Below are 27,899 nucleotides of genomic sequence, written 5' to 3'. Positions count from 1 at the left end.
ATCTATTGATTCAAATAAAAAGATAATGCGATGCTTTATCGATTAGGCACCGTAGGAACCTGGCCAAATGTCTTCTGGCTTAATCGATTGAATGACTCAAAAGCGGAAGCACGCCAGTATTATAACTAATCATTTTGGCAAGAAACTCATCGGGGGGATTCTCGTTAAGTCCGTACGTCGTATCAAGGTTAGTCATCTTCCCACGTCCATGCATCGATTTACATTTTGACATTATTGCGCGGATAAAACTGATCGCGGCTACTGCAGAAGGTAATCAGTCGCGTCCAAACCTCTTACAGATACGTTCATCTATTAATTGTTATTTTTCTATCGGCTAGGACGATATTCGTTTACCGAAATGAGCAGATTTAGGACATTTGCACATTTCTACGAACGGAAGTGTTACTTGTGCGAAAAACGTACAGTTTATCCGGATCGCGAGGCTCCGAAAAGAGTGAGATTCAGCGTACCAAGTAAGTTCACGACATTGATCCATCGTCGAACAAATATTTCTGGTCTCGCGTGATCGACCTTTGAAATGTATCCAAAAACGCGGTGACCCTGGTACTGGGTCAATATCGTGCTATTCTTGTTGCCGTTCTCGAGAAGGCGAATTTTGCAATCGCCGTTTGCAAACGATTTCACTATAACACATTGCAAATGCAAAGCAGCATTGCGCGTGTTTGTTTAACACCTGCCTTATTATACCGCTATTATAATTACCAAGCCTTCGTGACGACTTAACACCACTTTGTAGATTAGAAAATCCACGATTCGCGATGATACTTTATTGAATTTACATCGTAGCTTCTTAAATCACTACATTACCGTACTTCTATTAATTGAATTACCTCGAGTGCCCAAAGTTCATGCTCGACAACTAACACATGACTATTCATGTGTTTATCATTACGCGGAGTACCGACAAATACGACATCGAAGTCTTCAGAATGCTCATGAAACCCTCCAGATTGACGATGAAGAACTTTCCGGCCTTCAGATGCACTGGTTTCTGAGCTTTTAGTATCACGAATGTAATATTCTTAGCTACGTTCGAAGGAAGCATGTACCAGTCGCACTTGTACAAAGCGTATCCGATACTATCCATTTGGCACTTCAAGTAATCACCCACGTAACTAAATGCGAACAGTTGTATCATCAAGGCGTTTAATACGAATAATGTTTTCGCTGACAATATGATATTTTCATCTTGTACAGCGAGTAGAAACTGAAATCCTGTAAAAACGGTGTGCAATTAGTTGAAACGTTCCACGCATACGCCCCACGCTGCATAAAACGTAACGTGTACAGAAATTAGTAATTTCTATTTATTTTTTCTATTGGCAATTTGATTAGAGAAAGGAATATTTACCGCATGTGCAAATAAGAATGCAACTAGTTGACAGTTGTATGGCCAAGACCACGCTGATCGTGTCGCTTAGCATCTCTCCCAGTTTCAATAAATAGATGTGTCTCTTTAGTAACAGGTGAAAATTTTCCACAATTTTTCCGTTTTCATCAACGGCTCTGCTAAATTCCATTTTCAACACCTCCGCTTGACCACACAGGTGAAACACGATACCAAAGAAAAATCCATCGCTGCCTATCGATGTTTCAAATTTAAGAAAAATCAAATCTTTCAATAGTAATTTCTGTTGATGTATTAGGAGACAGATGATTACCGAGGTTTCCCACGCTGGTCATCACCATCATCATGTATTCCGTAATGAAAATAATCATTTGCAGATTCTCTGGAAACTTGACTAGTTCTGTTACATGTGCCGAAGGAATAGGGTATTTTACTGTCTCTTCCGTAGTCACGTTTTTTTCCTCCTTAGTTTTCAGTATAATGGGTAAAATGGTGATGAAAGTTGCCCCGAAATTCGAAGATAATATCAAAGAAGCTAAGGCTACTCTGCCCAAGTAAGCATGTCGTCGCAAGATCATTCGCTTCTCTTCATCATCGAGCTCGTCGTAATCCTTTTGAGCCGAGGAAAAATTGAAGAACAATTCTGCCGAGTAAATTCGGAAACACGCTATTTTCGATATCGCTAAGAAGCCACAGCTGGTCAACAATAAAATATCCAAATTCGCCTCGGCATCGCTCCCGTCTAAATACACTTCTATGCTCAGAATCAGGATCATTAATAACTGCAAAGCGAGTAAAATAAGTAATAGATAATGCGAAGAGTATAAATAATAATTTCATACCAAAATCCCGATTACAAAGATGGAACGTATAAACGTAAAAACATTGTAAATTTCCAGAGGCCAAACGCCCATAATCCATGATAGAATTTTTAGCGGTTTCATCGCGTAAGTATAGTCCTCGTCGTTCGTTGTCGTCATTTTTGGAAAATACTCCAACAGATCAAGAAAGTATCCGTTGTTTAAATTGTCTTCTTTCTGTTACGGCATCGCGCTCTTCGACTCATGTTTTATTCAGTCGTAATCGCTTCGCCACTTGCCGCTGAGTTACTCCTTATTTTTTATGTCTACTGCGTATTACTAAGATAATTCGAGAGATAGGGGTGAAACTTTCAAACTCGCGTTGCTGTAAAGAGCAAACAGGTTCTCCTCCTTCTTGGCTAAATTTCCTGAATTGCAAAGTCTTTTAAAGTAGTTCGATCTAACGAGTGCAATTTTTATAGAGTATAAAAGGGATGGCTGATGCCTGCATTCCAGGGTGCATTCAAGTTGTGTCTGTTGTTACTGTACGAAGAAATTATGTTTCGCTCTCGCGGATTCTGCAAAAGGAAGACATAGTTAGAAAGAATGTAAGTAAGAAAAGTGATGGTTCTAATGATTTTACTTACAATATTCTGAGATTATGAACTACAGAAAACTGGTACCTGATTACTTCTTTGTCCAACATAAATTTGAAATTATTGCTACGTATTTTATATCGTAATAAAATACACATTCCGTGTAACACAATACGTTTATTCTCACAATCACCCTCATTTGAAGACAAGATTCAATATTTGATTGTTCAATACTTACTTTATTAATCTGACATAATTTCCAAAGTTTCTATATTACCTGCTAAGTAGTTCCTTAAGGGGCTATACCAGTGTGACCGCTCTAAAATTAGGTGATTTTCGAGAATTTTTTTTTTTAACAAATATTACATCAAATGTTTTTAAACTATAGGGATGTATTTAGTTACAAGTCGTATATCTATAATAATTTTTTGGTACAAAAATAATAAATAACAAGCGACTTATACGCTATCTTCCAGGGCTACAAAGAAAAAAGTTGCTCCACTGTTGCAGTGATTGCCACCGTCTGAGTGCTTAAAATGAAAAATGACAAAGACGCAGTTAAACTAGAAGGTATTCTCCGTACCATGAACTAGGATTTTTGAAAAATATCAAAATCTGACGAAATGGCGAAGTTTTGAAGAAAAGTTTAGAAATTAGCCTAAACAAATCGTAGTTTTTTTAATGCCAAATTGGCATTTTTCATCCAATCAAAAAAATTCTAGTTCATGACATGGCAAAACATGTACTGAACACGCTGAAAAAGTTTCGAGTCGATACAATAATTTGTATTTGAGTTAGAGCTGCAGCAAATTTGAGAAATACCGTTTTGAGAAAAACGCGATCCATCGGCGGTAAGCGAGTTTCTGACATGCCAGCAGTTACTCCTTAGAACGTTGCCATTCCTAAACTATTTGAGATTCGACATTAAAATTTTAATATGAAATTCTAGGGAGTATAGACTTTCAAGAAATGCAAAAAAAAATAATCGATTTTTCAAAAGTGTTACACTGGTATAGCCTCTTAAATCCTATTCTTTCTAACATTAAAACGAAACTATGGTAATTTTATATAGGAGAATCAAGTGTTCATTATTATGCGAAGTACCGACAGACAGGACATCGAAGTTTTAAGAATACTCGTGAAAGTCTCCAGATTGACGGCTACGAATTTCCCAGCCTTCAGTTGAACCGGTTTCTGAGCTTTTAGTAACACAAAGACAATATCCTTTGCCACATTTCTGGGAAGGTTGTACCAGCTGCAGCTGTACGAAGAGTATCCAATCCCGTCCATTTGGTACTGCAAGTAATTACTCACGTAACTATACGCGAATAATTGTATCATTAAGATACTCATTGTGGTGGTTGATCTCGTCACCATCACGATATTCTTTTCCTGCAGCGCGAGAATAAACTGAAATTCTAGAAAAACGTTTTGCGATTAGTTGACGAATGAACTGTACTTGTAACGCGTTAATTGCCACGGTAGAATGCTTACCACACGCACAAATAAGTATGCAACTGGATAATAATTGTATGACCAAAATTGAGCTGATCGTTTCGTTCAACATCTCGCTCAGCTTTAACAAGTAACCGTGCCTTTTGATCAACGAATGAAATTGCTTCGTAGTTTTACTATTCACATCGAGCATCTTGTTAAACTCCATTTTCAGTATCTCCGCTTGACCACACAGATGAAAGACGATACCAAAAAACAATAAATCGCTGCCTACCAACCATGTTTAAAGTTCAAAAAAACATTCACAAACGAGAAACTATCTTTTTTTCTACATCAACTTCTGTTATTATTTGACTAATCATTACCAAGATTACCCGCGCTGATGACCAACAAGATTATGTACTCGGTAAAGAAAACTGGCAGGTACAAATATTCTGGCAATTGTAACAGGGTTAAAATGTTCTCTGAAGGTAGAGGATATTTTAATGTATCTGCTAAAGTCATATTAATCGTATCCTCGTTTCTGGATAGCACAGGAAGAGCACTGAGGATCAACGAGCAGACATTAGCAGCAAGCATCAAACTGATAAACGTTACTCTGCTCATGTAAGCGTGGTGTCGCATAATTCTTCGTTTCTTTTCATCGTTCTGCTCGTTGTAATCCTTCACGGCCGAGACGAAATTGAAAATTAATCTCGTTGAATGAATGCGGAAATACATCACTTTCGACAGTGCTAAGATGCCACAAATAATTAACATTAAAGCGTACATATTCTCGTCGGCATCGGTATGATCCAAATATACCTCCGCGTATACGATGATCAGCGTTAACAGCTGAAAAGTATTCACACTGTTTGAGGTGGAATTTAGAAATGGCTTGATAAATGTAGAAACACGTACCAGAAAGAAGATTGTACAAAAGAAACGCACGAAGGAGAATACGTTGTAGTCCTGCAGAGGCCAAATGCCCACGGGCCACGACAGGATCTTCAACGGTGTCATCGCGTAAGCGAAATCCTTGTGTTTCGACGTCTTCATCTTGTAAGGTTCTCGAGGAGGTCGAGGAACAGTCTGTTGCTCTTATTGTTCTCATTCTGTCGCGGCACCGAGCTTTTCGACTGATACTTTATTCATTCGCAATCGCTCAATTACCCGTTATCGAGCACCTTTTCGTTCCCTCGTAAGTTGCGTGCTTCCGTGCTATTCAAAAGATGACAATCCAATTGCGGACATCCGGTTTTCTGTGTCATTTCTATACTTTCCTACGGGGAATGAAGGATTATCCCTTTCCCTGACTGCTTTTGCTGAAATGCATGGTCTTCCAAGGTAGTTCAGTCTAACAAGTGTCGTTTCTGAGGAGCACAAAAGAAAGGCTGGTGCGTGTTTACCAGGATATGTTTGAGGTACATTTGATCTAATGGTGTAATGAGATGTTTTGCTATTCGTGCTCCTTTCATCACAGTGAATAAGTCTTCGGTTTTCGACTTACGTCCAAGCAGTTTTATTGAGTACCTAATACTGACAGAATATGAAACTGTGATCAGTTTACATGGTGTAACTCAGTTTTGGAAATTAATTTGACGAATGTTTTTTCTCTCAGTGCGACTATTGTTTCCAACAGTGTGCTGTTATTTTTGAATACTGTATGCTTTGAGTAGTAACTATATAAAAGACAAATAATTTTAATAGTACGTGACTGCACAACACTTGTTTTATTAAACTTTGTACAAACCCCAAAGTTTATGTATTATCTATCAAGTATTTTCTTCAATCTAATTACTTCTAAACTATAGACGTACGATAGCTAATACAGAAGAGTCAAGTGTTTATCATTACGCGAAGAACCGAAAGGTACGACATCGATGTCTTTAAAATGCTCATGTAAGTTTCCAAATTGATCACGAAGAACCTTCCAGCCGTTAGGTAAACCGGAACCTGAGCTTTTTGTATGACAAAAATAATGTTCTTGGCTATGTTTGCCGGAAGGCAGTACCAGCTGCAGCTGTACAAAGAATACCCGATGTCATCCATTTGCGACTTCAAATAATTACCCACGTAACTGTACGAGAACAATTGGATCATCAAACTGGTTAGTATAACGAACGTTTTCACCACCATCACGGCATTCCTGATGTTCAAAGCGATAAGGAACTGAAATCCTGAAAAACAGTATACAATTAGTTAGCACAGTAATTGCAATATTATTAACGTGTTAAATTAAACTAAACTGACAGCGCTGCTATTTTTTAATGCCGGTAATCATGTTAACAAGTAAGGATTCATGACTACTTACCGCATGTACAAATCAACATACTGCTGGCTATCATTTGTATAACCATAACCGAGCTGCTCACGTCGTTCAGCATCGTGCTCAGTTTCAGTAGATAACCATGCCTTTTGATCAGTAAATAGAAACTCTCTGTAGTTTTTCCATTATCGTTAACCAACCTGTTAAACTGCATTTTAAGTATCTCCGCTTGACCGCACAGGTGAAAGACGATCGCACCAAACAATAAATCACTGCCTATTGACGATGTTCAAAATTAAAAGAAACTAATTAATCGCAAGATTATTTTATCTACGGTAATTTCGTCCGACATTCTACGATTCAAATCATTACCAAGGTTCCCTGCGATGGTGAACATCATCATTATGTACTCCACAAGAAAGACCAGAAAGTAAAGATTCTCTGGTAATTTCAACAGCAATACAATATGTTCAGAAGGAACAGAAAATTTTAATGTGTTTTCAACAGTGATATTGCTGTCCTCATTGTCTTTTAACAGTAAAGGCAGGGCAGTGAGGATTGCAGCGTATACATTGGAAAACAGCATCACGCAAGCAAACGCCACTCTGCCCATGTAAGCGTGTCGTCGCATTATCTTTCGTTTCTTTTCCTCATTTAGTTCATTGTAATCCTTCAGAGCCGACTTGAAATTGAAAATCAGTTTCTCCGAATGAACACGGAAACTCATCACTTTTAATAGCGCTAAACTGCCACAGGCGATTAGCATTAGGGCATCAAGAGTTGTTTCAGCGTTGCTCGGGTTTAAACACATTTCTAAGCTGAGTGTCAGTTGCATTAATAACTGCAAACACACGTGAATCGCACAGTCTGAATCTGAGGATCAGGATTAATTATATAAATGAAGAATTTCATACCAAGATACAGATTGTTACGATGAAACGTATAAAGGCGAAACGGTTGTAAGTCTGGAGAGGCCAAGTGCCCACAGGCCACGATAGAATTTTGAACAGTACCATCGCGTAAGCAAAATCTTCGTTTTTCGTTGTCTTCATCTTGCAAGGTTCTCGAGGAGATCGAGGAACAGTCTATTGCTCTTATTGTTCTCATTCTGTCACGGCACCAAGCTTTTCGACTCGTACTTTATTCATTCGCAATCGCTCAATTACCTATTATCGAGCACCCTTTCATTCCCTCGCCAGCTGCATGTTACCGCGGTATTCAAAAGATGAAAATCCAATTGCAGACATCCGGTTGTTTGTGTCATTGCTATACTTTCCTACGGCGAATAAAGGATATCCCTTTGCTTTTGCTGAAATGTATGGTCTTCCAAAGTAGTTCAGTCTAACAAGTGTCGTTTCTGAGGCGCAACAAAAAAAAGGCTGGTGCGTGTTTTTCAGGATATGTTCGAGGTATATTTGGTCTAATGGTGTAATGAGATATATTGCTATTTGTGCTCCTTTGATCAGACTAAATAAGTCTTCGGTTTTCGACTTACGTCCAAGCTGTTTTATTGAGTACCTTATTGTGACAAGATGCGAAACTTCTATCAGTTTACATCGTGTAACTCAGTTTTGGGAATTAATTTCGTCAAATTTTTTCTCTCTCACAATCAGTGCGACTATTGTTTCCAACAGTGTGCTGTTCGTTTTGGGTATTGTATGCTTTGACCAGTGACTATACAGGGTGATCGACAACAGATGGGAGATTATTTAAGGGGTGATTTTAAGGATTGAAAAAAGACGAAAATCAAAAACGACGAAATAGCGTTTGCGGCTATGTTTTCCAATAATTTACGATTAAAAATTCGAGTAAAAAGCGCTTAAAAGCTGCGATCTGCCCAGCAACGACGACTGAACGTCAGGTCAGCAGGGGTTGGTACAGTCATAACCAAGAAGAGAAAGCCGAATGCTGCAGTACCGCGAAAAAGAATTGCACGAGGTAAGCATCTACTATTCAATGATTCTTAGTTATGACTGTACCCACCCCTGCTGACCTGACGTTCAGTCGTCGGTGCTGGACAGATTGCCGGTTTTAGGAGCTTTTCACTCGAATTTATAAACGTTAATTACTGGAAACCAGGATCACCTCTCAAAAAATCTCCCACCTGTTGTCGAATACCCTGTATAGAAGACAAATAATTTTAACAGTACGTGACTGTACAATACTTGCTTTATTAAACTTTATATAAACCCCAACGTTTATGTATTATCTATCAAGTATTTTCTTCAATCGAGTTACTTCTAAACTGGACGTACGATAGCTAATACAGAAGAGTCAAGTGTTTATCATTACGCGAAGAACCGAAAGGTACGACATCGATGTCTTTAAAATGCTCGTGTAAGTTTCTAAATTGATCACGAAGAATCTCCCAGCCGTTAGGTAAACCGGAACCTGAGCTTTTTGTATGACAAAAATAATGTTCTTGGCTATATTTGTCGGAAGGCCGTACCAGCTGCAGCTGTACAAAGAATACCCGATGCCATCCATTTGCGACTTCAAGTAATTACCTACGTAACTGTACGAGAACAATTGGATCATCAAAGTGGCTAGTGTGACGAAAGCTTTTACCACCATCACGGCATTCCTGGTGTTCAAAGCGATAATGAACTGAAATCCTGAAAACCAGTATACAATTAGTTAACACAATAATTGCAATAATGTTAACGTGTTAAATTAAATAAACACTAAACGTACCATGACCGGTTGTAAACATTTGATTAGAAAATTCGCATAAAATGTTATCGCTTTTTCACATTTGACATCGTGACTTTTTCTATTAAATATATACAATTAATTTTACATCATTTATTTATATTCTTATTTGTTAAATCCGATAAACACGTGTAACCTAGCGTCATTTACCACGACAGGTCATTTGATCGACTGCGGTACAAATAGTTATGTTTTAAATCTCGGTACGTTTAATGTTAAACTCGAAGAGCTGCTTTCTTTTAATGCCGGTAATCATGTTAACAAGGATTCATAAATGCTTACCGCATGTACAAATCAACACACAGCTGGCTAACAATTGTATAATCAAAACCGAGCTGATCGCGTCGTTCAGCATCTTGCTCAGTTTCAGTAGATAACCATGCCTTTCGATCAGTAAACGGAAACTCTCTGTAGTTTTACCATCATCGTTAACCAACCTGTTAAATTGCATTTTAAGTATCTCCGCTTGACCGCACAGGTGAAAGACGATCCCAAAAAACAATAAATCACTGCCTATCGAGGATGTTCAAAGTTCAAAGAAACTAATCAATTGCAAGATTATTTTCTCTACAATAATTTCTTCCGACATTCTACGATTCAAATCATTACCAAGGTTCCCTGCGAGGGTGAACAGCATCATCGTGTACTCCACAAGAAAGACCAGAAAGTAAAGATTCTCCGGTATTTTCAACAACAATACAATATGTTCAGAAGGAACAGGAAATTGTAATATGTCTTCAACAGTCATATTGATGTCCTTATTGTCTTTTAACAATACAGGCACAGCGGTGAGGATTGCAGCGCAAACATTGCCGAACAGCATCACGCAAACAAACGTTACTCTGCCCATGTAAGCGTGTCGTCGCATTATCATTCGTTTCTTTTCCTCATTTAGTTCGTCATAATCCTTCACAGCCGACATGAAATTGAAAATCAGTTTCGCCGAATGAACACGGAAACTCATCACTTTTGATAGCGCTAAATTGCCGCAGACGATTAACATTAGGGCATCAAGATTTGTTTCAGCGTTGCTCGGGTTTAAACACACTTCCGAGTTGAGTATCAGTTGCATTAATAACTGTAAACACACGCATATCACACAGTCAGAATCAGAGCATCAGGATTAATTATATAAATGAAGAATTTCATACCAAGATACCGATTGTTACGATGAAACGTATGAAGGCGAACCGGTTGTAAGTCTGGAGAGGCCAAGTGCCCACAGGCCATGATAGAATTTTGAACGGTATCATCGCGTAAGCAATATCCTCGTTCTTCGTTGTCTTCATTCTTGTAAAATGTTCGAACAGATCGAGAAATAGTCTGTTGATCTCATTGCTCTTTTTCTATCACGACATTGTACCCGGCGACTCATATTTTATTTAACTGTAATCGCTTAACTACCTGCCATCGAGCACCCTTTCGCTTCTACGTCAGCTGCGTGTTGCCAAGAAAATTCAAGAGATCGAAATTCAATTGTATACATTCATATCCATTATTATTGCCATACGCATTTCCCTTTTCTTGACTGCTTCATGTGAAATATAAAGTCTTTCCAAGTAATTCAGTTTAACGTGAGTTCTTATAGTCGTTCCAAGTTTTGTAAGAAACTGATACTGTTTGAATTGAAATTTCGTAGGGCTCGATAAGGCTAGTACATTATTAGGAATTGGAGTGAAACGCTGAGAGGGATGCTCCCTTCTAGATACCAAGAATCCGTCCGGAAGGTCGGCGACGCACGGGACTTGGACTCATTGTCAGTTGTCGCAGTGTTATACTCGATAATAAAGAAGTTCAGTCACGTGTATTGTGTTGACCTTCGCATAATCTTTTTGGGAAGTTATTGTATTCATTTATTATGTAACTATTACGATTTCTACGCCTTCGCAATATATCAAACGATCCAAGTGATAATGCGAGATTCGCTTACATAACGAATGTCAATTTACCGGGCAGACGTTTATCGCGCCTTTAGCGTGGATCAGAGCACGTTTGTTCTCCGTAAAAGGAAATATTCGAGACACGTATTCGTGACGCGTAGCGCTGATTCACGTGCCTTTTGTCGCGATAATTGTCACGGTTTTTCTCAACTGCAGAGCCGTACACCTGGACTCCCTTCCTTATCCAACGTATTCCATAAAACTTTGTTCCGATTAGTTTTTATTTCCTTCGACTCGCATCGTCGAGCAACCGCGTCTATTTCTATAACACTTCGAGCAAACTGTGAAATAAAATAGATAAATTTCTTGCCCGAATTGATTCATCAATGAAGTACCTATTATCCATACATCCTAGTTATCCGAATCATCGTGTCCCCTACGCGTTTTGACAAATAGAGTTTTACTCTACTTAATCAATGTTAAATTCTCTGTTCGCAGGCAGAATGCTGAGGTCAGCCTCGCCGCAGTATCCCAGCAGAGCAGACGATATTCGTGTAATTCGTTTGACGGCTGATCAGGAAGCTGTTCTTCAAGAACAATTTAACAGATGGCCGAGGGCACCTCACACAGCGGATATCGTCCTGTTGGCAGCCGAGACAGGACTCTCCGAAGCCGACGTTGAGGTACTTTTTCTAGAAAATAAACATTTTATATTTTCACCGTCCGGCGAGTCAAGTTAATTGATGTTTTATCTAATTTCATTTACGTGTTCCAGGCATGGTACGCTATCCGATTAGCCCAATGGAGGAAGGAACAGGGCTTGGGAGGAAATCTTGGTTTACATTAACGCATTTCTAACGTTGCGGCCCTCTCCAACGTGATCGTACTTGTGTACCTGAAAATGTAATTCTTGTAAGGACTCTGTATGAACCTGACAACGATCTATTCTTTCACGATCTTCCGTTGCTTTCAGCTTACCAATTGTAGATGCCGTTAACACCTTACCTATCGCTTGCAGATGGAACGATAAGTATTATCGCTTTTTAACTTAATAGTAAGTAAATATTGAAACGAGTAATCAGTTAAATATCATTATTAAATTATGGATAAACGGTTAACAATCAAAGACCACTGACATCGAAATGTCTGTTAGGTAAGGTGTTAACTTAGAACCACGCGAAATATCGGTTTATTTATGTTAATTGTAAGTGTATAGAAAAGGTAAGAGAAAACGTTACGAACGATGGTACCAAAAAGTGATAGAATGATGTAGAGGAATAATTAGTAATCTTCATTATTATTTAATTCGACTCTATAGTTTATGAAGTACTTTCGGGGGTAAGCAGAATAAAAATACCCCCGTTCAAGTGCCTATAAATAATATCGTTTACTCGTAAGGAAGTCGTACAAACAAGACATTACCAGCGAGTATTAATCATAGGATATACGTATGCATATGACCTGATTATGGGTCATGAAAAAATTACGTTAGTTGTAATATATCAGGTACCACAAATATGTTTTAATGCTTTCGGATAGTTGTGCTAATAATCTTCACCAGAAATGTACAAAAAAAAAAAAACGAATACACCAACTAAAACAAAAATGGGTATCATACAAATTATTTAATTGTCGATACTACACATTTGATCTATACATAATAGTCTCTTAACGGCGTAACCCCAGAAAATAAAAAGTATAACAATTAAATTTATGTAATTTACATAATTCTTTAAAATTACAGAATTAACACCTAACTAGAAGATCGTCTCAATCGTTTGAACAGTTTATCTGATGCCAGTATCTTTCCCAATTGCATCCTTGATGGATGTTAGGCCATCTCGTTTGAGCGCGTCATCCAATTCTCGTTTAATTTTTCCTATTATCGGTGGTCCAAAATACGTAAACGACGTGTAAACTTGCACCAAAGAAGCACCAGCTTTGATTTTATTGTAGGCGTCTTCTCCGCTGAAGATTCCACCGACTCCAATGATTGGAATGGTGCCTTGCGTTCTTTTATACATATCAGCAATCATTGTCGTCGACATGTTGGCAAGAGGAGCTCCACTGAGTCCTCCGCTTTCGTTTTTGAGATGGCTTACTAAATTGTTTCGCGTAACTGTAGTATTGCATAGTATTAAGCCGTCTACTTTAGACTTCTTCTTTAGTATTACATTCGCGATATCTTCCCGTTCAGATTCAGACAAATCTGGAGCAAGTTTCAGTAATAATGGTTGAGTACTCTGTATAGATTGTCTAACTTCATTTACTTTTGTCAGTAAATGTTCCAACTCCTTCTTATTTTGCAATGATCTCAATCCTGGAGTATTAGGACTAGATACATTGATTACAAAATAATCTGCCACATCTGCAAACTTCTTAATGCCATCTATGTAGTCTTGTACAGCATCTTCAGAAGTTTTGTTTCTGCCCAAATTGATTCCAATTATACCATTGTAGTTTTCTTCAGTCCTGAGCTTTTTCAGACGTTCCCACACAGAGTCATGACCTTCGCTGTTAAAGCCATACCTATTGACAACCGCATTATCTTCTACTAATCTAAATATCCTAGGTAGAGGATTACCAGGCTGAGGCTTTGGTGTGACAGATCCTGGAAATGAAATTATATAGATGATTATATTATTTTGACGTTATGTCAGTTACAGTGCATATAAAACTACATACCTATCTCTACAAAACTAAAACCTATTTTGTCCAAATTCTCCACAGCTTCTCCTTGCTTGTCGAAACCAGCTGCCATACCTATTGGATGTTTGAATCCCAGGCCCCAAACGTTGATAGCAAGAGAGCTTGGATCTTTTGTTTTTTGTCCAGGCAAAAGGCCCCATTTTAAAATCTTTACGGTAATATTGTGCGCGAGTTCGGGGTTCAGTAGTTGTGCAACAGGAATAATATACTTATTATAGAACCTTTCATCACCTCTATATATGTTATAACCCCCATATAAAACAGTAGCAGCAGCGGCGACTTGTACAAGCGACTTTAATTTTGCTTTATTAGACAATCGTTGGGCCATTTTTCAATATTTTCTTGTAATAAATATATTTTTTTTCAAGTGCATAAGCACACTTGAACCTCCTTTTAAGGTTACGTTGTATTTTGCCTGACATACAATCAACCATTCACGACGAGATATCGTAACAAAGCATTATATTGTAATGTTCGCATAAATCACGGGTTAACTATTGCAAATATTTAAATAAAACGTTAAATTCAATATAAACATTTTTCAAATGTTTCTGTCACGCGAACAACGCGTGTTGCCGCCAGACATTACCGCGCCATCGTTAGACTACTTTGTCAACTATAACTTCAAATATTCAAACTTAAGATATTGAGATTCATCACTTCTTTTATTTAATTATTTATGCATTTAGATTATTAAATTTATAAATTAATATAGGGGCTAATTTAACAGGGACAGGAATTCAATTTCAAACTTGGTTATCGGTTGCGCGCGGAAAATATTAGGCGTTTATCATAATGCGAAGCACCGACAGATAGGACAGGGAGGTTTTTAAGATACTCGCATAAGTTTCCATATTGACGATGAAGAATTTACCAGCCATTAGATGAAACGAACGATGAGCTTTCATTATGACGAAACTAATATCTTTCGTTAGATTTCTCGGAAAATCATACCAATTACAGCTGTACAAAGAATATCCAATGCTGTCTATTTGGCGTTTTAAGTAATCACCAACGTAACTGTACGCAAATAATTGTGCCATAAATGTGCTCAGTATGGCAAACGATTTCACTACTACCGCGATATTCTGAACATCCAGAGCAAGAATAAACTGAAATCCTGTAAACAAACGTAAATTATGCGTGAATTAAGTAGATACGTATACATAACCTTTATGTCAATCAACTCCTAACGTCAAAGTGGAACTGGGTACATGGTCACTAACGTGATAAATGGGCGAGATAAACAGATTTACGGATACTTACCGGTTATGCAAATCAGCACAGAACTGGAGAATAATTGTACAATCAAAATCGAGCCGATCGTGTCGTTTAGCATCTCTCCTAATTCCAACAGGTAACTGTGTCTCTTAATTGACAAATAAAGATTCTCCTTGGGATTTTTATTTTTATTGGGCATTCTAGTAAAATCTTTTTTTAGTATCTCCACTTGACCGCACAGATGAAAACTAATAGCGAAGAACAACGAATCGCTACCTGTTGATGACGCAAATATAAGGAAACATATTTCACGCCAACCATTGAGGAGGATAAATCTTTACCAAGGTTTCCAGTGCAGGTGATCAGCAACATGAGAAATTCTGTCACAAAAATCGGTAAAGTCAAGCATTCTGGAAATTGGAAGAAAGTTAAAACGCGTTCCGATGGTATAGGGTATTCCAAGGTATGTTCTAGGGTTACGTTAACCACGTTTTCATGGTCGTCGGTCAACATGGATACCGTGATTATAAGTAACGAACTGATATACGAAAATAATATCACGCTAGCACACGCTACTCTTCCCATATACGCGTGTCGTCGCACAATCTTTCGATTCTCTTCTTTATTCAGCTCGTCGTAATCCTTCAGGGCGGAAGTGAAGTTCAGAACAAGACCGTCCGACCGAAAGCGGAAATACATCACTTTTGACATCGCCAGGATGCCACAGGTGGTCACGGTAAGAGCATCCAAGTTCTTCTCGGTGTCGCTTCCGTCCAAATAGATTTCGAAGCTCACGACGATCAGCATCAAGAGCTAGAAAAATCAGGAAAGGTATTATTCAACCTGTTCAATCTGATAAATGTAGAAATTCTTACGAGAAGAAAGATTGTAAAGATGAAACGCGCGAAGGAATACGCGTTGTAATCCTGAAGAGGCCAAGTGCCCACGGGCCACGACAGGATCTTCAGCGGGGTCATCGCGTATGAAAAGTCTTTGCTCTTCGACGTCGTCATTCTTGCAAAATGTTCGAACAGATCGTCGCAGCATTGTGCTTTTCGACTCATATTTTATTCAATCGTAATCGCTTAACTACCTGTCATCGAGTACCCTTTCGTTTCTGCGACAGCTGTACGGTTATCGAGGGAGTTTCAGAAACGGGAGCTAAATTATTGAGATCTAACATTGTTCCTTAATTTTGCTATCTTCTTCGAAGGATACCAAGCTAGGAAGGTTGAATTATGTTTTCAATTTCATTTTCGTGGAGGAAAATATGTCTTTGCGAGTAATAGCATTATTTTTTTTATTATAAACAGAGGGACCATCACACGGATAGCATGTATAAACAGCTTACGTATAAAACATGTGATTACGTCTTCATCATTACTCTCAAGACCGACAAATAAGAAGCAGAAGCCTTCAACGCCTCCTTGAAAGTGAGCCCGTTCATCGGAACAAATTTTCCAGCAGTCACGTGGCACGATAAGTGTCCACGATGGATCATCAACGTCAGGTCCCTCGCTGCGTTACCTCGTAGAAGATACCAGGACGATTTATATGCAGCATTTGCGATACCTTCTGCTCGAGACTCCAAAATGTCGCCGGCGTAGGCGTAAAGGTACAGTTGTATAATCATCGTGAATATCATTATTACGCTTTTAAATGTACCGAGAGTGTCTCCTGTTCTCAGATAAACCAGAAACACGAAACCTAGTTTCGAAGATGATGCATGGGGTGTGATTGATATAATTAGAGCGTAGAAAAACCGTAGTAAATTAATAATTACCTTCTATGCACATTATTAACGTACTACTAAACAACTGCAACAGGATGATTACGCTGAAGCTCTGTTTGAGGTATTTCGCAAGCATGACGAGACGACAATGTCGTGCCACTAAATGACCGAGCTTTTTATGCGAGTCGAACTCCTCGAACTTCATTTCTTCGAGGTTCATCTGTAGAACTTTGAACTGACCGGAAAGGTGCATCGTCAAACTGAAGAACCATCCGTCATTGCCAGACTGGGAGATGGTCATAACGGTTAGCTGCATCACTTGAAGCATTACAACTCCAATTTTTAAGTACAAAGGCATAACCCCGTAAACACAGGTGGTCACTGTCATATGGTTCAACGTCCAAGTATCGTTCGAGCTATCAGTTGAACCCGTCAAGTATTTCATTATCTGAAGTACGTATGAAATATTCTTACCTTATATTGACTGAAAATTAATTAACAAATAATTAATAGAAATGTATCAAAGACCTGCTGTTTCAGGATCTCGTCGAACGAGTTGGTTTTAATTATGATCGAAGGTGCAGACACATAGCACATGTAAAGTAACGCCAAGAAAGCGGTTCTTCCTGTCTGGAAATACTCTGTCATTACTCGTTGGTGACGAGGATCTTTGACGGTAGACCAGTCTTCCATCACCGAATTAACAAGGATGCGCATATGTTTCCAGTTCATTCGGTTAATTAATAATTTCAACGCGGTGGTGACGCAGACGATGCTCAAAATGACAGCGTCCATCGCTTCATCAACGCTGACACATTGCCGATAGAATTCCACGGACAGACTGTAGATATAACTGGTCTAATTACAGAAAGTATTCCGTGGGAAGATCTTGTCGATTCTTTCAGATTACCGTGATCGAAGGTGAAACTTACATTTATAACCATGGCAAAGAGAAATCGAGCGAAGGGTGCCAAGTCGTTGACGTTCGACGGCCAAATTCCGAGTATGTTCAATATTTTCTCTTGCGGTATGAAACCACTTTCGAACTTTTCGTATTGCTCCTTTTCCGTCTTCATTTTTAAAGTTGCGCTTCGAGAAGAACTGTCACTCGGACTGTGTCCTGTTTCAAGATATGATTTACCGCGAGCCGCTTGCAAGAGGTTGCGTGACGTTTACGCTCGCTTACACTCTGTTCCATTTGATCTTTTATTCAGGCGAACGTGCGCGATACTTTCGAGGGTTGCGAGAAACCTGCACTTCCGTCAGGATGAGAACACAAAGTTGTCGCGAGACAAAACGCCATCAAAAGAATAAACGGTGGCCGTGATTGCAGGTCTATCGGGTTGGTTTCTATTTATCGTTACAGGACGCTTGTAATTTTGCTGATTTTATACTTTTTCTTCTTCGCGTTGGTATAAACTTACCCCCCTGCGAAATGCCACGGTAGTTGTATCAATTTTTAACGCGTTCCATCGAGGACCGACCGTACGTACGTTATCAATTATTAAGGTAAAAGTAGCGAAACACAGGGCCAGATATCGCGAGGGAGAGGAGCATTTCACCTTTCGTCGCGGCGAATTTCCAGCGTTCCGCATCGCGCGTATCAAAGTTCATCGAGTGAAACGCGAATGAAAATAACAAGTCCGATCTCGTAACGGTGTTTCTCAACGAGCAGGAACGCGTCGTGTAACTAAACGCGATAATATTGTGGAATTTATTCACGCGCAGATCAGAAACATAGTACACATCCTAATTATAATAATGACTACACTCTGAACAGTTCGATGACTGTTCACCTTGATCCGTGGACTCGAAAATTTTATCCCCGAAGATAGACGTCATCAGTTTTCCTGTGAGAGGCTTCTCGAACCAGGGATTACCAAAACTCGGTCGAATACCAAGAATACGAAGAAACGTTGATCATGGTGGTACCGAAATCCTGGCATTCAGCCACATAGTTGGGAACTGGTTGAACGATCCTGGTTCGGTTGTACACAGTACATCCACGACCTTGGCGTTTCGAACGAAACGGGATGTCGTGGCACCGCGTTGACGCGCGTTCCCCAATTCTCCTCGGGGTCAACGATCGCCCGTTGGACAGAGCCACCGAAAGTGGACATGCTCGAAGTTGATTCCACCGACCAGCGACCACTCAATCGAGCGCCCAAACTTTCGCGGTTCTCAATAACCAGCGACCCTTCTCGAATCGTCCTGGATTATCCGTGTCCCTAGCTCGGGTGAAAGGAGATACTTTCGGAGATCGAGCAGGGTCTACTTACTTTCTATGGTTCATCTCTCGAGTACTCGTAATTTATAAGCCGAGCTGAACTCGCTTCGATTGTTCGAGCCGAGTTCCGAATTTGCCGAATTACTCGATACCGACGAACTGTATGAAACAAAAGAAATCGAACTACTCGAATTTTCAGCTCGAATATTCGTGTAGTTCGATTTTTTCGAGTAGCTCGGCAAATTCAACTCGGCTCGATCTTTGTTTGACTCGAAATTCGAGTACTCGCACACCTCTACCTGTACCAAATGAAATTAGAATTTCTCAGACAAATATTTGATACTAATTAATCAAAATATCTTTAAGTCAGAGTTCATTTCGATCTTCCCCTCTTGATCTTACAACTTCTCACACATCTGTCGGTGTGTACATAGGATTACGGTACTGGAACGTACAGTATAAATACACGGCAAAGTTTCATGCAAATCTGCAGTTTCATTCAGCAAGAAGTATCGTTCGGACGAGGAAAAGATCGAAGGATGCAGCGGGTATTCGGTGGGCATCGAAGTGCTGCAACCGATGCACGGCGTTATCGGCTTTCACGCTGATGGCCGGGTGTTGTGCCTACCTGCTCAGGTAGGTAAGTACCGTTCGTCGAGCTACCTTCGTCGGCAGTCACGCCACAACCTTCGTCGCGTCAGGTGCGCACGGATCTCCGCGACCAACGGGACTCTCTGTTCGCCAGTTCCCTGATCGCCGGCACTGACATCGCCTTTATAATCTTTCTTCTCGATAGCCAGAGGTAAGCCGAATTCAAGCATACCCTAAAGTGATACTCGCGTACCACGCACTCTCCTATTTTCCTTTCAATTAGAAAAATCGAACGACTTTTATCCTCATTTTTCCCTTCGTTCGGGACACGATCGTTGGCGAGAAATCGAGATCTGAATTTTGTGGTAAATAGAAAATCAATGGCTCGTTGCGTTTTACCGTTGGCCAAGTAGAAGGAGTCTGATCGCGCTTTGATGCACCGTAGCTTTCCGATACGCATCGAATACCGGTGTTCCAAGCTTCACTGATCGTGTCCACGTTGAAAACGCAATCGAACACGCTCCAGTTGATCCAGATGACTACCGTTGTTAGAGCTGCGCGAATTTTCAATCAACTTCACTGCGGACGAGATCCAGTCTGAAAATTTTTCTATATTTTAAATTGTCTTAGTTGCTATATCTACCTTCTTTCATTAATCGCCAAGGTTTTTCCTTATCTGTATACCGATAAATTTTAGAACACTATCGGTTAATTTATGCTAGAAAAACAAATTTAGAAACATCGAATAAATTGGAGCATTTGCCATAAAATTGAATATCGTTCAACGGCAAGAAGAAATAATCGTTCGGACCTAATTTGACTTTCAATAGACAATGCACCAGCTGTGTTGCAATTATTATCGAAAAGAAACGAGTGTTATCTTCGCCAGTTTAAGTTATGTGCAACGATGACGCGAACTAGTTAAGGCATAAATACGTGTTCCAATCGGAAAAAGAATATTCACTCCACGTGTAAGTCTTCGAGTTTTTAACTATACGCACAGGTTCGAAAGATACAATAAGAAGAAGCAACTGACCGTCGAATGTATTATACGGGATGAGCAAGTTACGTTCCAGTCAATGTATAAAAGTATTCTGACCGTGTCTAACAAGCTTCTTTTTAATCACTCATCAGAACGGCTGCAAGGGATCCATGAATCTCTATAGTCTAATAAGAACGTTCTATCGTTTCTCTGTTTTCTTGATAGCGATACGTCAGCTGTTCGAGAACGGTACGCGTTGTCGAGCGAAACCATTATTAATAACACGAATTTTACCGTTACATCGTTCAATTATCCCGCGGAACGGCATACAGAGAGAGAAGGAACAAAGGAGAAGATGGAGGAAATCGTGTCAATATCCGGCTGACCTTGGAAATCGACAACGTTCCTCGAGTACTGCTTGCTTTCCCTCTCATTCGTGCGAGAACAAGCTGCATCTCTTGCACTTTCCACGTGCAATCGATAAACAAACGGACGAAAAGGATCTGGTTAATTGCCTGAAACAATAGGCGTTCGATCGATCACCGGGAGGGTGTTCTTCTGGATGAAGTACGGTCGCCGGACGTTGGCTGACTTGTCAATTGACGCGAGTTTCGCGCGTCGGAGGAACGATGACTAACTCGGTCTGTACCGTTAACCAGAATCGTTCCTTCAGCCGAAGAATGTCAATTTCATGCGGTTTACGGTACTCAAATTGCGCGTTAGAATACACCGCTCCGATTGTTCGTTCCTTCTTTTCATTCGGGACGCCTCTCGGGGATCAGTCCTTCGGCTGGTTGCGATGCACAGCCGTCTCGAGAATTCCAGGTATCAATGGTGCACAGGGAGGTGCAGAAACGAACGGCACTTTCGTGCAATGTTCTGAATTTTAACGTTCGCCGTTCTTGTATCACACATACATGATCGATTTCGCGAGGTGCTTCTTCTAATTAAGGGTTATACGTTTTCGCTAAGCGTACAAGAGTCGTTATCGTATTTGAAGATAAAGGTAATGGCCACTAATGAACAAATAACCGCATAAGGTACCACGGTCTTAACACTTTGGACAAGTGTTCTAAGACTTTTCAGCGATAATGTTTATCATGACACGTGTTAGGCTGGTTACATTTCTGATGTCATACGTTATGCCTTGACAGCTAACTTAGGTACAGAACTTACAAGAAAGTAGTAGAGCAAGTGGTGTTATAAAAGTTTACGAGGTAAAAATGGTGGACAATTGAAGAACGATCCTAACAGCTCGATTGTTAGCGAGATAACGCTTGCGTCCAACGGTATTCAAGTGACCACGAGCCGAAACGTTTCCGGTGTATCACTCACGCTTAAAATCCTGCCGACGACCTCTTGCGAGGTGTGCCTTCCTAAAATAACTCGACCACGATCAAGATCCGGTTGAAGGTGAACGACTCTCTTTAACTCCCTGCCACCTTGGGATCAAGAACGAGATTCCACGAACTCTACATGGATATCATAAGGTGTTTCCCTATTAATCGGTACCGTATTTTTTTCAGAAATAATCAAACGAACCTTGGAAACATGTGGTTGCCGAGGACGTGCGCTCTGCTGATCGTATTGGCTTTGGCAAGATGCGAAAAACCCGAAGAGGAGGAGGATGCTTCGACGGTGTTCCTCGAAGCAGCCAAATCCTTTTTATCGAACAAGGACAATTTAAATGGACTTCAAGGTTTGGCCAGGACATTTATACAGTCGGATGTGGGGAAACAGGTGAGAAACTTCGTTTTTTCAAGTTCTCAAGGGGCAAAGATAACAAAATAGCAGGATAAGAAGGTCAAAAGTGCCATTGAGCCGAATTTATTCAGTAATGCACCATTTTATAGCTTATAATAAAAAACCACTGTACACCAAGTTTCAACCCTCTATCTCGACCGGGAGGGTAGTTACAGGGTGAAGAAGAAAAAGTGGTTTTTGCCATATTTTTCCTATTTAATGACATTCAAAAAATCTGAAAAAATTCTAGAATATTCTAGCCATGTTTCTTTATGATTGTGAATTTTTTCAGATTTTTTGAATGTCATTAAATAGGGAAAATGTGACAAAAACTACTTTTTCTTTCTCACTTGGTGTACAATGGTTTTTTATTATAAGCTATAAAATGGTGCATTGCTGAATAAAATCGGCTCAAGGGCACTTTTGACCATCTTATCTTGCTATACCCTTTAACAAGATCTATATTGATTATGCATTTTTTCTTTGAACAGTCCAACGAAATGTTCGATGGAAAGTCCAATCTAGACGGTATAGGACAGATCGTGTCGGGCATTGGCAGCTTGTTTGCCGGCAATGAAAATCATCAGGGTATCGATCTCTCTCTGATCGGATCGGTTCTCGACGGGATGATGAATTCGAACAAAAATACGAAGAGAGTCTCCAGAGATGCCGAATCGAAGCCCAAACCACCCGGAATAGATTTGGACGGTATTCTGGGCACGTTCATGGGTCAGAATGGTAATTCTGACCTGTTGATGGGCTTGCTGCCGATGTTGTTACAAGGTCTCGGAAATAATGACGTACACAACGAACCTGGCAAGATGCACGATCACTCGGGACACTCCTGGTACATGCCACCGATCCTGGAGAATTTGCACGTGATGTGGGATCACTTCAGTAATTCGGAACTAGGCCAGACTTTGTGGAAGAAGAGCGGTCTAGCTCGCTTTGTAGGCCAAATTTCCAATTCCGAGGGACGCATCCAGTACGAGAAACTTCTGGACAACATCGAGAACCCTTCTGTTCGTCGCAGATGGATCAGGTCGCTGACGAATTATATCGGGGAGTGGATCTCCCATATCTCCGATCCGCAAATCCAGCAGCGTTACCTGAATACGGTTCAGTTTGTTGGGAACAGTTTCTTGAAATCGCAGGGCTTTCCGAAATCGGCCATGTTCGACTCGATGAGGCCGGTAGAAAGTCTTTCCAGGTAATTGGCAAATAGTACCAAGGGTAGCTGGACCGATCGTGAACAACTTTACGAAATTAAATCATTTTTCCATAGGTTAGTGAACGCAATAGCGAAACGATACGTAGGGATGAAGATCGACAGTTCGCAGTACATTAAACCAGCGGAAGCATACATCAAAGAACTAATCACCCTCGCTTCGGAGAAAGGGTTCATAATGTCTCGAGTGAATGCCAGGGAAATCAGCAACAGACTCAGTGAAACGATCAATCACGACATCGTTGATCCCATATTGAAGGTAACAAATATCTACCAGGAACCCTAAATATTTTTCTTAATTCGTGATACGATTTACAGTCTTACCGTGCGTACAAATGGGCGATCAAGAGGCCACAATGCGCTAGTCAGATTCTGTGTACAATCAACGAACAGAACGATCAGGATAAAGCACAAACGCGTCTACGAAGCGGTTTGTTGAAAGTAACCAGCTTTCCAGCCGCTTGGGCTGTGAGCAGCAAGCTAGGCACCAATTTCTGGACCCTCTACGGGGCCATTATGGACCACGAGAGATGCGTCGTGAGTAGAATAATTCGAAGACCACTTTGATACGTCCTAGAACCGAAAGTCTAACGTTGACCTTTTACTTTCCAGAAAAAGTATCCAGCCGAATGTACAGATTTCCACGAAGAAGAGATCCGAATTACCACGGAAAGCGTTCACAGTGAACTTTGATCCGTGGCTAACAATGAGTGTGAACTGTGAGAGACATTTACGACATACAAAGTTTATTTTACAAGCACAATGTCGCAAACGGCGACTATCGTTTTTATATGATACTTGCTACCTGTCGTGAGAATGTATGGTGATGAGATAGAATTCATTTTTTAGTGGGATTATTCGAAAGGTCGACCGAGTAAAAGTGTGTCGCGTTGAAAACACTTCGCTTTTATCGCGTGTACATAAAACAAAACCGTGAAAATGAACGTAGAACAACTAGGCTTTAAATTTCACAGAATCTTTCGTTTATCTGAAAAACTTAGAAATATCGTTCTCTTTCCTTCTTCTGTTAACGCGACGCGATTACTTTAGTTTTAAGCCTATCGAAAGTGTGATCTTACGATCTGATAGAAAAAGAGGCAGCTACGATTATTGGTATCTCATTTCATTTCATTTTTATATATTTGTTACTTCTAAAGGAATCTATAAAAATTCTACTTTATACAGAGAGCGTGCGAAAAAGGCACGTTTCGTTACGACGTTCCTAGGGACATCGTAAATTCGAGCTTAAGGAGAGCTCGTTCCAGGAGGGACGAAGGTTCAACGACTAGGAGATCGCTCGTGCGTTTTGCACCGGATTTATTAACAGCAATGTCTGTGTAACAACTCCTGTAAATATTAGATGAAAGCCAAATAATAAAGTGTACGTTGAATGTACAAGACACATCATAGGCTGATCATTCTCCTCTTTCTTGCTTCACCATTATTTTCTCTTAATGTTTTTGCATGCCCATTCGAGGCCCTCCTGATAATGAAACATTTTAATTTTCTTAATTATCACTCTATGTATTTCAAACAAAGCGATAGACGTACCTTGACGCCTTTTCCTTCAGTCGCGATACAAGATTGTATTTGCCAATCGCGATCCTTGATATTATGCAACCCGAGTCCTTCTGCGATTTCAGCCGCGGTTACAGCCTGTCCAAGATCTTGTTTGTTCGCATATACCAACAGCGGAACACCTCGCAGCTTCTCCTCCAACAAAAGTTCCGATAACTCTTGACCCGTTTCCTCTAGTCTCTTTACGTCCGCGCTGTCCACAACGTATATCTGTGCAATAATGGTCAAAAAGGAGTTAAATGTATCTGATATGATGCTACAAAAGAATTACCAGAACATCTGTATTTTCAAAATAGTTTCGCCAGTAGGGACGAATTTTTCGAGCACCGCCTATGTCCCACACATTCAATTTGAAGCCTTCGCTCTGCACGCTTTTTATGTTGAAGCCTTGCGTAGGCGTTACCTTGAATAAACAAAATATTTCATTAGTTCGAATCTGCGATAATAAAAAGGAATGTATTTCATACCTGTGTAATATCTTCGCTCGCTAAAGATCTTAATATTGTCGTTTTTCCTGCATTGTCTAAACCCAATAGTAACAGACGCAATTCTTTATCTGGATTTGAGCGTAATTTCCTCAAAATTGATAAGAGACCCTGTTTTAAAATAAAAATGTATCTTTAATATTTAATAAAATAATTAGAAAAGTATTGCATACAGTCAGGGGTGCGACAGTTTGAATTTGAATTTCGCGCCCAGTGCTACTCTAGCAGACGAAATCACTTTACGTCAGTGCCATTGCGTTCGAATTAGAAGGAAGGTTCTTGCAAAATTTTTTTTCATTCTTTTATTAATTTATGGATATATTTAGGGAATTGCGTTAGAAAAACATATTACGAATTAAATAGAGTATTTTCAATTAATAATACATGTTGCAAGAAGGTTAATTATGTTGAAACTTGAAGGTACCATGCTTGATAGGTTATGTCGTATGCATATTGTGTTTCAAAATGTACGTTTTGAACGAAAAAAGGTGCATTATGAAATAGAGTGCATTTAAAATCAGTGGTCTTTGATTCGTTACCATATTTTATTATTTGTAAAACGGGAACCAAAACAGGATAATAGTCGACTCGAACACGTCTACCGCTTGGTTATCCTCCACCCAATTTGTTGTGTTGTTTCTTTCGTATCTAAGGAAACTGATGCTATCTGTACCTTCTGGCCAATAATCTTCCAAGGTATTTGTATAGAACCAGCAGGTGCATATTTTGTTACATGTTAAAAATGAGGAATAGGTTTATTCTTGAAAAATTAGAATAAGAAAATAAACTGTTTATTGTATACTGTTTAGTTCCTATTTGTACTAATTAGTCTTATGCTCATTTGATGTATTCAATAAAGAACTATCATACTTTTGTGTACAATCACCTGATTTTATTTTTAGAAACATGTCACTTTATTACGCTGGTTTCAATACCAGCATGCTTTTCTATAAGGATGAAAATGTAATTTTTGCAGTAGATTCATTTACCAAAATTTCATTTCCTGAAATTACTGATTTTCAAATAGCTTGGGGTTATTTTCTGATTTGGAAAGGAAAAGAATTATATATTGTTAGGAAAGCGGAGGAAAATCATACAGATACAAATATGCAATTAATACAAATTCCAGAAACAGCAGTGAATAGGTATAACTTATAGATGTTTAATGAGTTTAAAGAAATCATCTTTTATGGTTCTATTATCTTTATAGTTGTAAACAAGTTGCAATTGGTAAAGACAGTATAATAATCTTATCAGACGACAATAAGATATGGCAATATAAGATCTATGAAAACTCTTGGAAAAAAGTAATCAATTTTATTTCTGCTGGCAGTGACTCAGAAAATGAGTATCCTGTTAAAATATTGCAAGGGGGATGTACTGTGGTTTTAACTAATCTAGGTACATATCTGGCATGCTTGTAATTTAAAAAACTTCCCAAGATTAGCATGATCACTTGAATTATGATTCAGGTAGAGCCTTCAATGTTCCTACCCTAGTTGAAATGCCAAAGAGGGTTCAATTCATAGATGTTGCATGTGGATTTGATCACACCATTCTATGTGCCCAAAATGGTGATATTTATTCAATGGGAATGGGAACGTATGTATCTTAATTATCAGAATGCATCTTAATTAAATCTAAAAATATCGACTTGTACAAAACTAGACGCGGTCAACTAGGACACGGTGATCTAGAAGACTGCGATAATCCTAAACTCATTGAAGCTTTAGCTGGTATCAGAGTAGTACAAATTTCAGCTGCTGGCTCGCATAGTGCCGTTGTAACAGAACAGGTACAATGAAATAAGTCGGACTAATATAGATCGTTCGCGTAATGTATTTTAAACTGTAGGGTGACCTTTACACCTGGGGATGGAACACTAACGGAGAATTGGGATTACCTAATCAGGAGAGCAAAGTAGTAGCTGTACCCACGTTGGTAGATTTCACGGACGATCAAAATAAAAACGCAGAGGCTTTTGTTAAGAAAGTGGAATGCGGAAATAACTTCACTATTTGCATGATGGGTACGTGTTTAAAACCAGGCACTAACATTTCAGAGAAGAGATACATTTCGAGTAGGTACATATTTCTGTGATAGATGATGGCACACTTTGGGGTAGCGGATCCAACAAATACGGACAGTTAGGAGAACCCCGTGATGTCCTTCCCGACACTCCTAAATTCGTCAAACTAAAAGTTTCGTTGAATTCCGAAAGAATTACAGACTTCAAGTGTCGTGAATGGGGTACAATGCTGATAACAGAATGAGATCATAATTTTTTACAAGTAAAATGTTACAAGCTGAAAATAAAGAGAATGTTTTCCAAAACGTTTGTCA

At 39.5% G+C, this 27,899-nt stretch overlaps 9 protein-coding genes across 13 annotated transcripts; 3 read left to right on the top strand and 6 right to left on the bottom strand.

The window, feature by feature from the left end:
• Nucleotides 1-150: 150 nt before the first annotated feature.
• On the top strand, nt 151-19,751 carry LOC143305820 (homeodomain-only protein). Its single transcript, XM_076690901.1, has 8 exons — nt 151-270; nt 339-473; nt 11,559-11,743; nt 11,836-15,126; nt 15,211-15,821; nt 16,304-16,605; nt 16,678-17,175; nt 17,263-19,751. The coding sequence occupies exons 2-4, from the start codon at nt 359-361 to the stop codon at nt 11,905-11,907; spliced, it is 372 nt and encodes a 123-aa protein (XP_076547016.1). The 5' UTR covers nt 151-270; nt 339-358; the 3' UTR covers nt 11,908-15,126; nt 15,211-15,821; nt 16,304-16,605; nt 16,678-17,175; nt 17,263-19,751.
• LOC117603816 (uncharacterized) lies at nt 888-8,239 on the bottom strand. The gene is made up of 8 exons (XM_034323321.2): nt 7,383-8,239; nt 6,841-7,309; nt 6,514-6,744; nt 6,048-6,379; nt 2,212-2,409; nt 1,683-2,151; nt 1,373-1,603; nt 888-1,236 (listed from the first exon to the last, which is right to left on the bottom strand). Exons 1-8 carry the CDS (start codon nt 7,518-7,520, stop codon nt 896-898), a joined length of 2,409 nt encoding a protein of 802 aa, XP_034179212.2. The 5' UTR covers nt 7,521-8,239; the 3' UTR covers nt 888-895.
• On the bottom strand, nt 2,351-6,042 carry LOC117603814 (odorant receptor 4-like). 2 transcript variants are annotated; one of them, XM_034323319.2, is made up of 4 exons: nt 5,121-6,042; nt 4,586-5,054; nt 4,260-4,490; nt 2,351-4,183 (listed from the first exon to the last, which is right to left on the bottom strand). In XM_034323319.2, the coding sequence occupies exons 1-4, from the start codon at nt 5,256-5,258 to the stop codon at nt 3,843-3,845; spliced, it is 1,179 nt and encodes a 392-aa protein (XP_034179210.2). In that variant the 5' UTR covers nt 5,259-6,042; the 3' UTR covers nt 2,351-3,842. The 2 variants fall into 2 exon arrangements, with proteins under 2 accessions (XP_034179210.2, XP_034179208.2); XM_034323317.2 differs by having other exon boundaries at nt 4,586-6,042.
• LOC117603826 (odorant receptor 4-like) lies at nt 8,570-11,562 on the bottom strand. The gene is made up of 4 exons (XM_034323335.2): nt 10,332-11,562; nt 9,790-10,258; nt 9,463-9,693; nt 8,570-9,083 (listed from the first exon to the last, which is right to left on the bottom strand). Exons 1-4 carry the CDS (start codon nt 10,467-10,469, stop codon nt 8,743-8,745), a joined length of 1,179 nt encoding a protein of 392 aa, XP_034179226.1. The 5' UTR covers nt 10,470-11,562; the 3' UTR covers nt 8,570-8,742.
• Nucleotides 12,599-14,097, bottom strand: Dhod (dihydroorotate dehydrogenase 2). The gene is made up of 2 exons (XM_034323322.2): nt 13,746-14,097; nt 12,599-13,671 (listed from the first exon to the last, which is right to left on the bottom strand). The coding sequence occupies exons 1-2, from the start codon at nt 14,095-14,097 to the stop codon at nt 12,848-12,850; spliced, it is 1,176 nt and encodes a 391-aa protein (XP_034179213.2). The 3' UTR covers nt 12,599-12,847.
• On the bottom strand, nt 14,549-17,798 carry LOC117603815 (uncharacterized). Its single transcript, XM_076690903.1, has 7 exons — nt 17,655-17,798; nt 17,251-17,580; nt 16,774-17,170; nt 16,375-16,697; nt 15,332-15,803; nt 15,036-15,266; nt 14,549-14,889 (listed from the first exon to the last, which is right to left on the bottom strand). The coding sequence occupies exons 1-7, from the start codon at nt 17,796-17,798 to the stop codon at nt 14,549-14,551; spliced, it is 2,238 nt and encodes a 745-aa protein (XP_076547018.1).
• Nucleotides 19,617-24,300, top strand: LOC117603807 (uncharacterized). Of its 2 annotated transcripts, none has more exons than XM_034323307.2 (6): nt 19,617-19,751; nt 22,049-22,262; nt 22,757-23,475; nt 23,551-23,752; nt 23,812-24,030; nt 24,106-24,300. In XM_034323307.2, exons 2-6 carry the CDS (start codon nt 22,074-22,076, stop codon nt 24,184-24,186), a joined length of 1,410 nt encoding a protein of 469 aa, XP_034179198.2. In that variant the 5' UTR covers nt 19,617-19,751; nt 22,049-22,073; the 3' UTR covers nt 24,187-24,300. The 2 variants fall into 2 exon arrangements, with proteins under 2 accessions (XP_034179198.2, XP_034179199.2); XM_034323308.2 differs by lacking the exon at nt 19,617-19,751 and adding an exon at nt 21,198-21,935.
• A 537-nt stretch (nt 24,301-24,837) lies between these two features.
• Nucleotides 24,838-26,230, bottom strand: LOC117603823 (ADP-ribosylation factor-like protein 3). Its single transcript, XM_034323332.2, has 5 exons — nt 26,096-26,230; nt 25,539-25,667; nt 25,343-25,474; nt 25,045-25,281; nt 24,838-24,976 (listed from the first exon to the last, which is right to left on the bottom strand). Exons 1-5 carry the CDS (start codon nt 26,096-26,098, stop codon nt 24,935-24,937), a joined length of 543 nt encoding a protein of 180 aa, XP_034179223.1. The 5' UTR covers nt 26,099-26,230; the 3' UTR covers nt 24,838-24,934.
• LOC117603819 (RCC1 domain-containing protein 1) lies at nt 26,111-27,829 on the top strand. Of its 3 annotated transcripts, none has more exons than XM_034323326.2 (7): nt 26,111-26,252; nt 26,459-26,701; nt 26,890-26,957; nt 27,029-27,158; nt 27,225-27,351; nt 27,411-27,585; nt 27,660-27,829. In XM_034323326.2, exons 2-7 carry the CDS (start codon nt 26,463-26,465, stop codon nt 27,827-27,829), a joined length of 909 nt encoding a protein of 302 aa, XP_034179217.2. In that variant the 5' UTR covers nt 26,111-26,252; nt 26,459-26,462. The 3 variants fall into 3 exon arrangements, with proteins under 3 accessions (XP_034179217.2, XP_034179215.2, XP_034179218.2); XM_034323324.2 differs by having other exon boundaries at nt 26,767-26,957; XM_034323327.2 differs by having other exon boundaries at nt 26,767-26,957; nt 27,641-27,782.
• Nucleotides 27,830-27,899: the final 70 nt, after the last annotated feature.

The sequence above is a fragment of the Osmia lignaria genome, chromosome 11 (genome assembly GCF_051020975.1).
Source record: "Osmia lignaria lignaria isolate PbOS001 chromosome 11, iyOsmLign1, whole genome shotgun sequence".
Taxonomy (NCBI): Eukaryota; Metazoa; Arthropoda; class Insecta; order Hymenoptera; family Megachilidae; genus Osmia; species Osmia lignaria.
The sequence above is the reverse complement of the archived record's forward strand: the minus strand, read 5'-3'. Positions and strand labels throughout refer to the sequence as shown.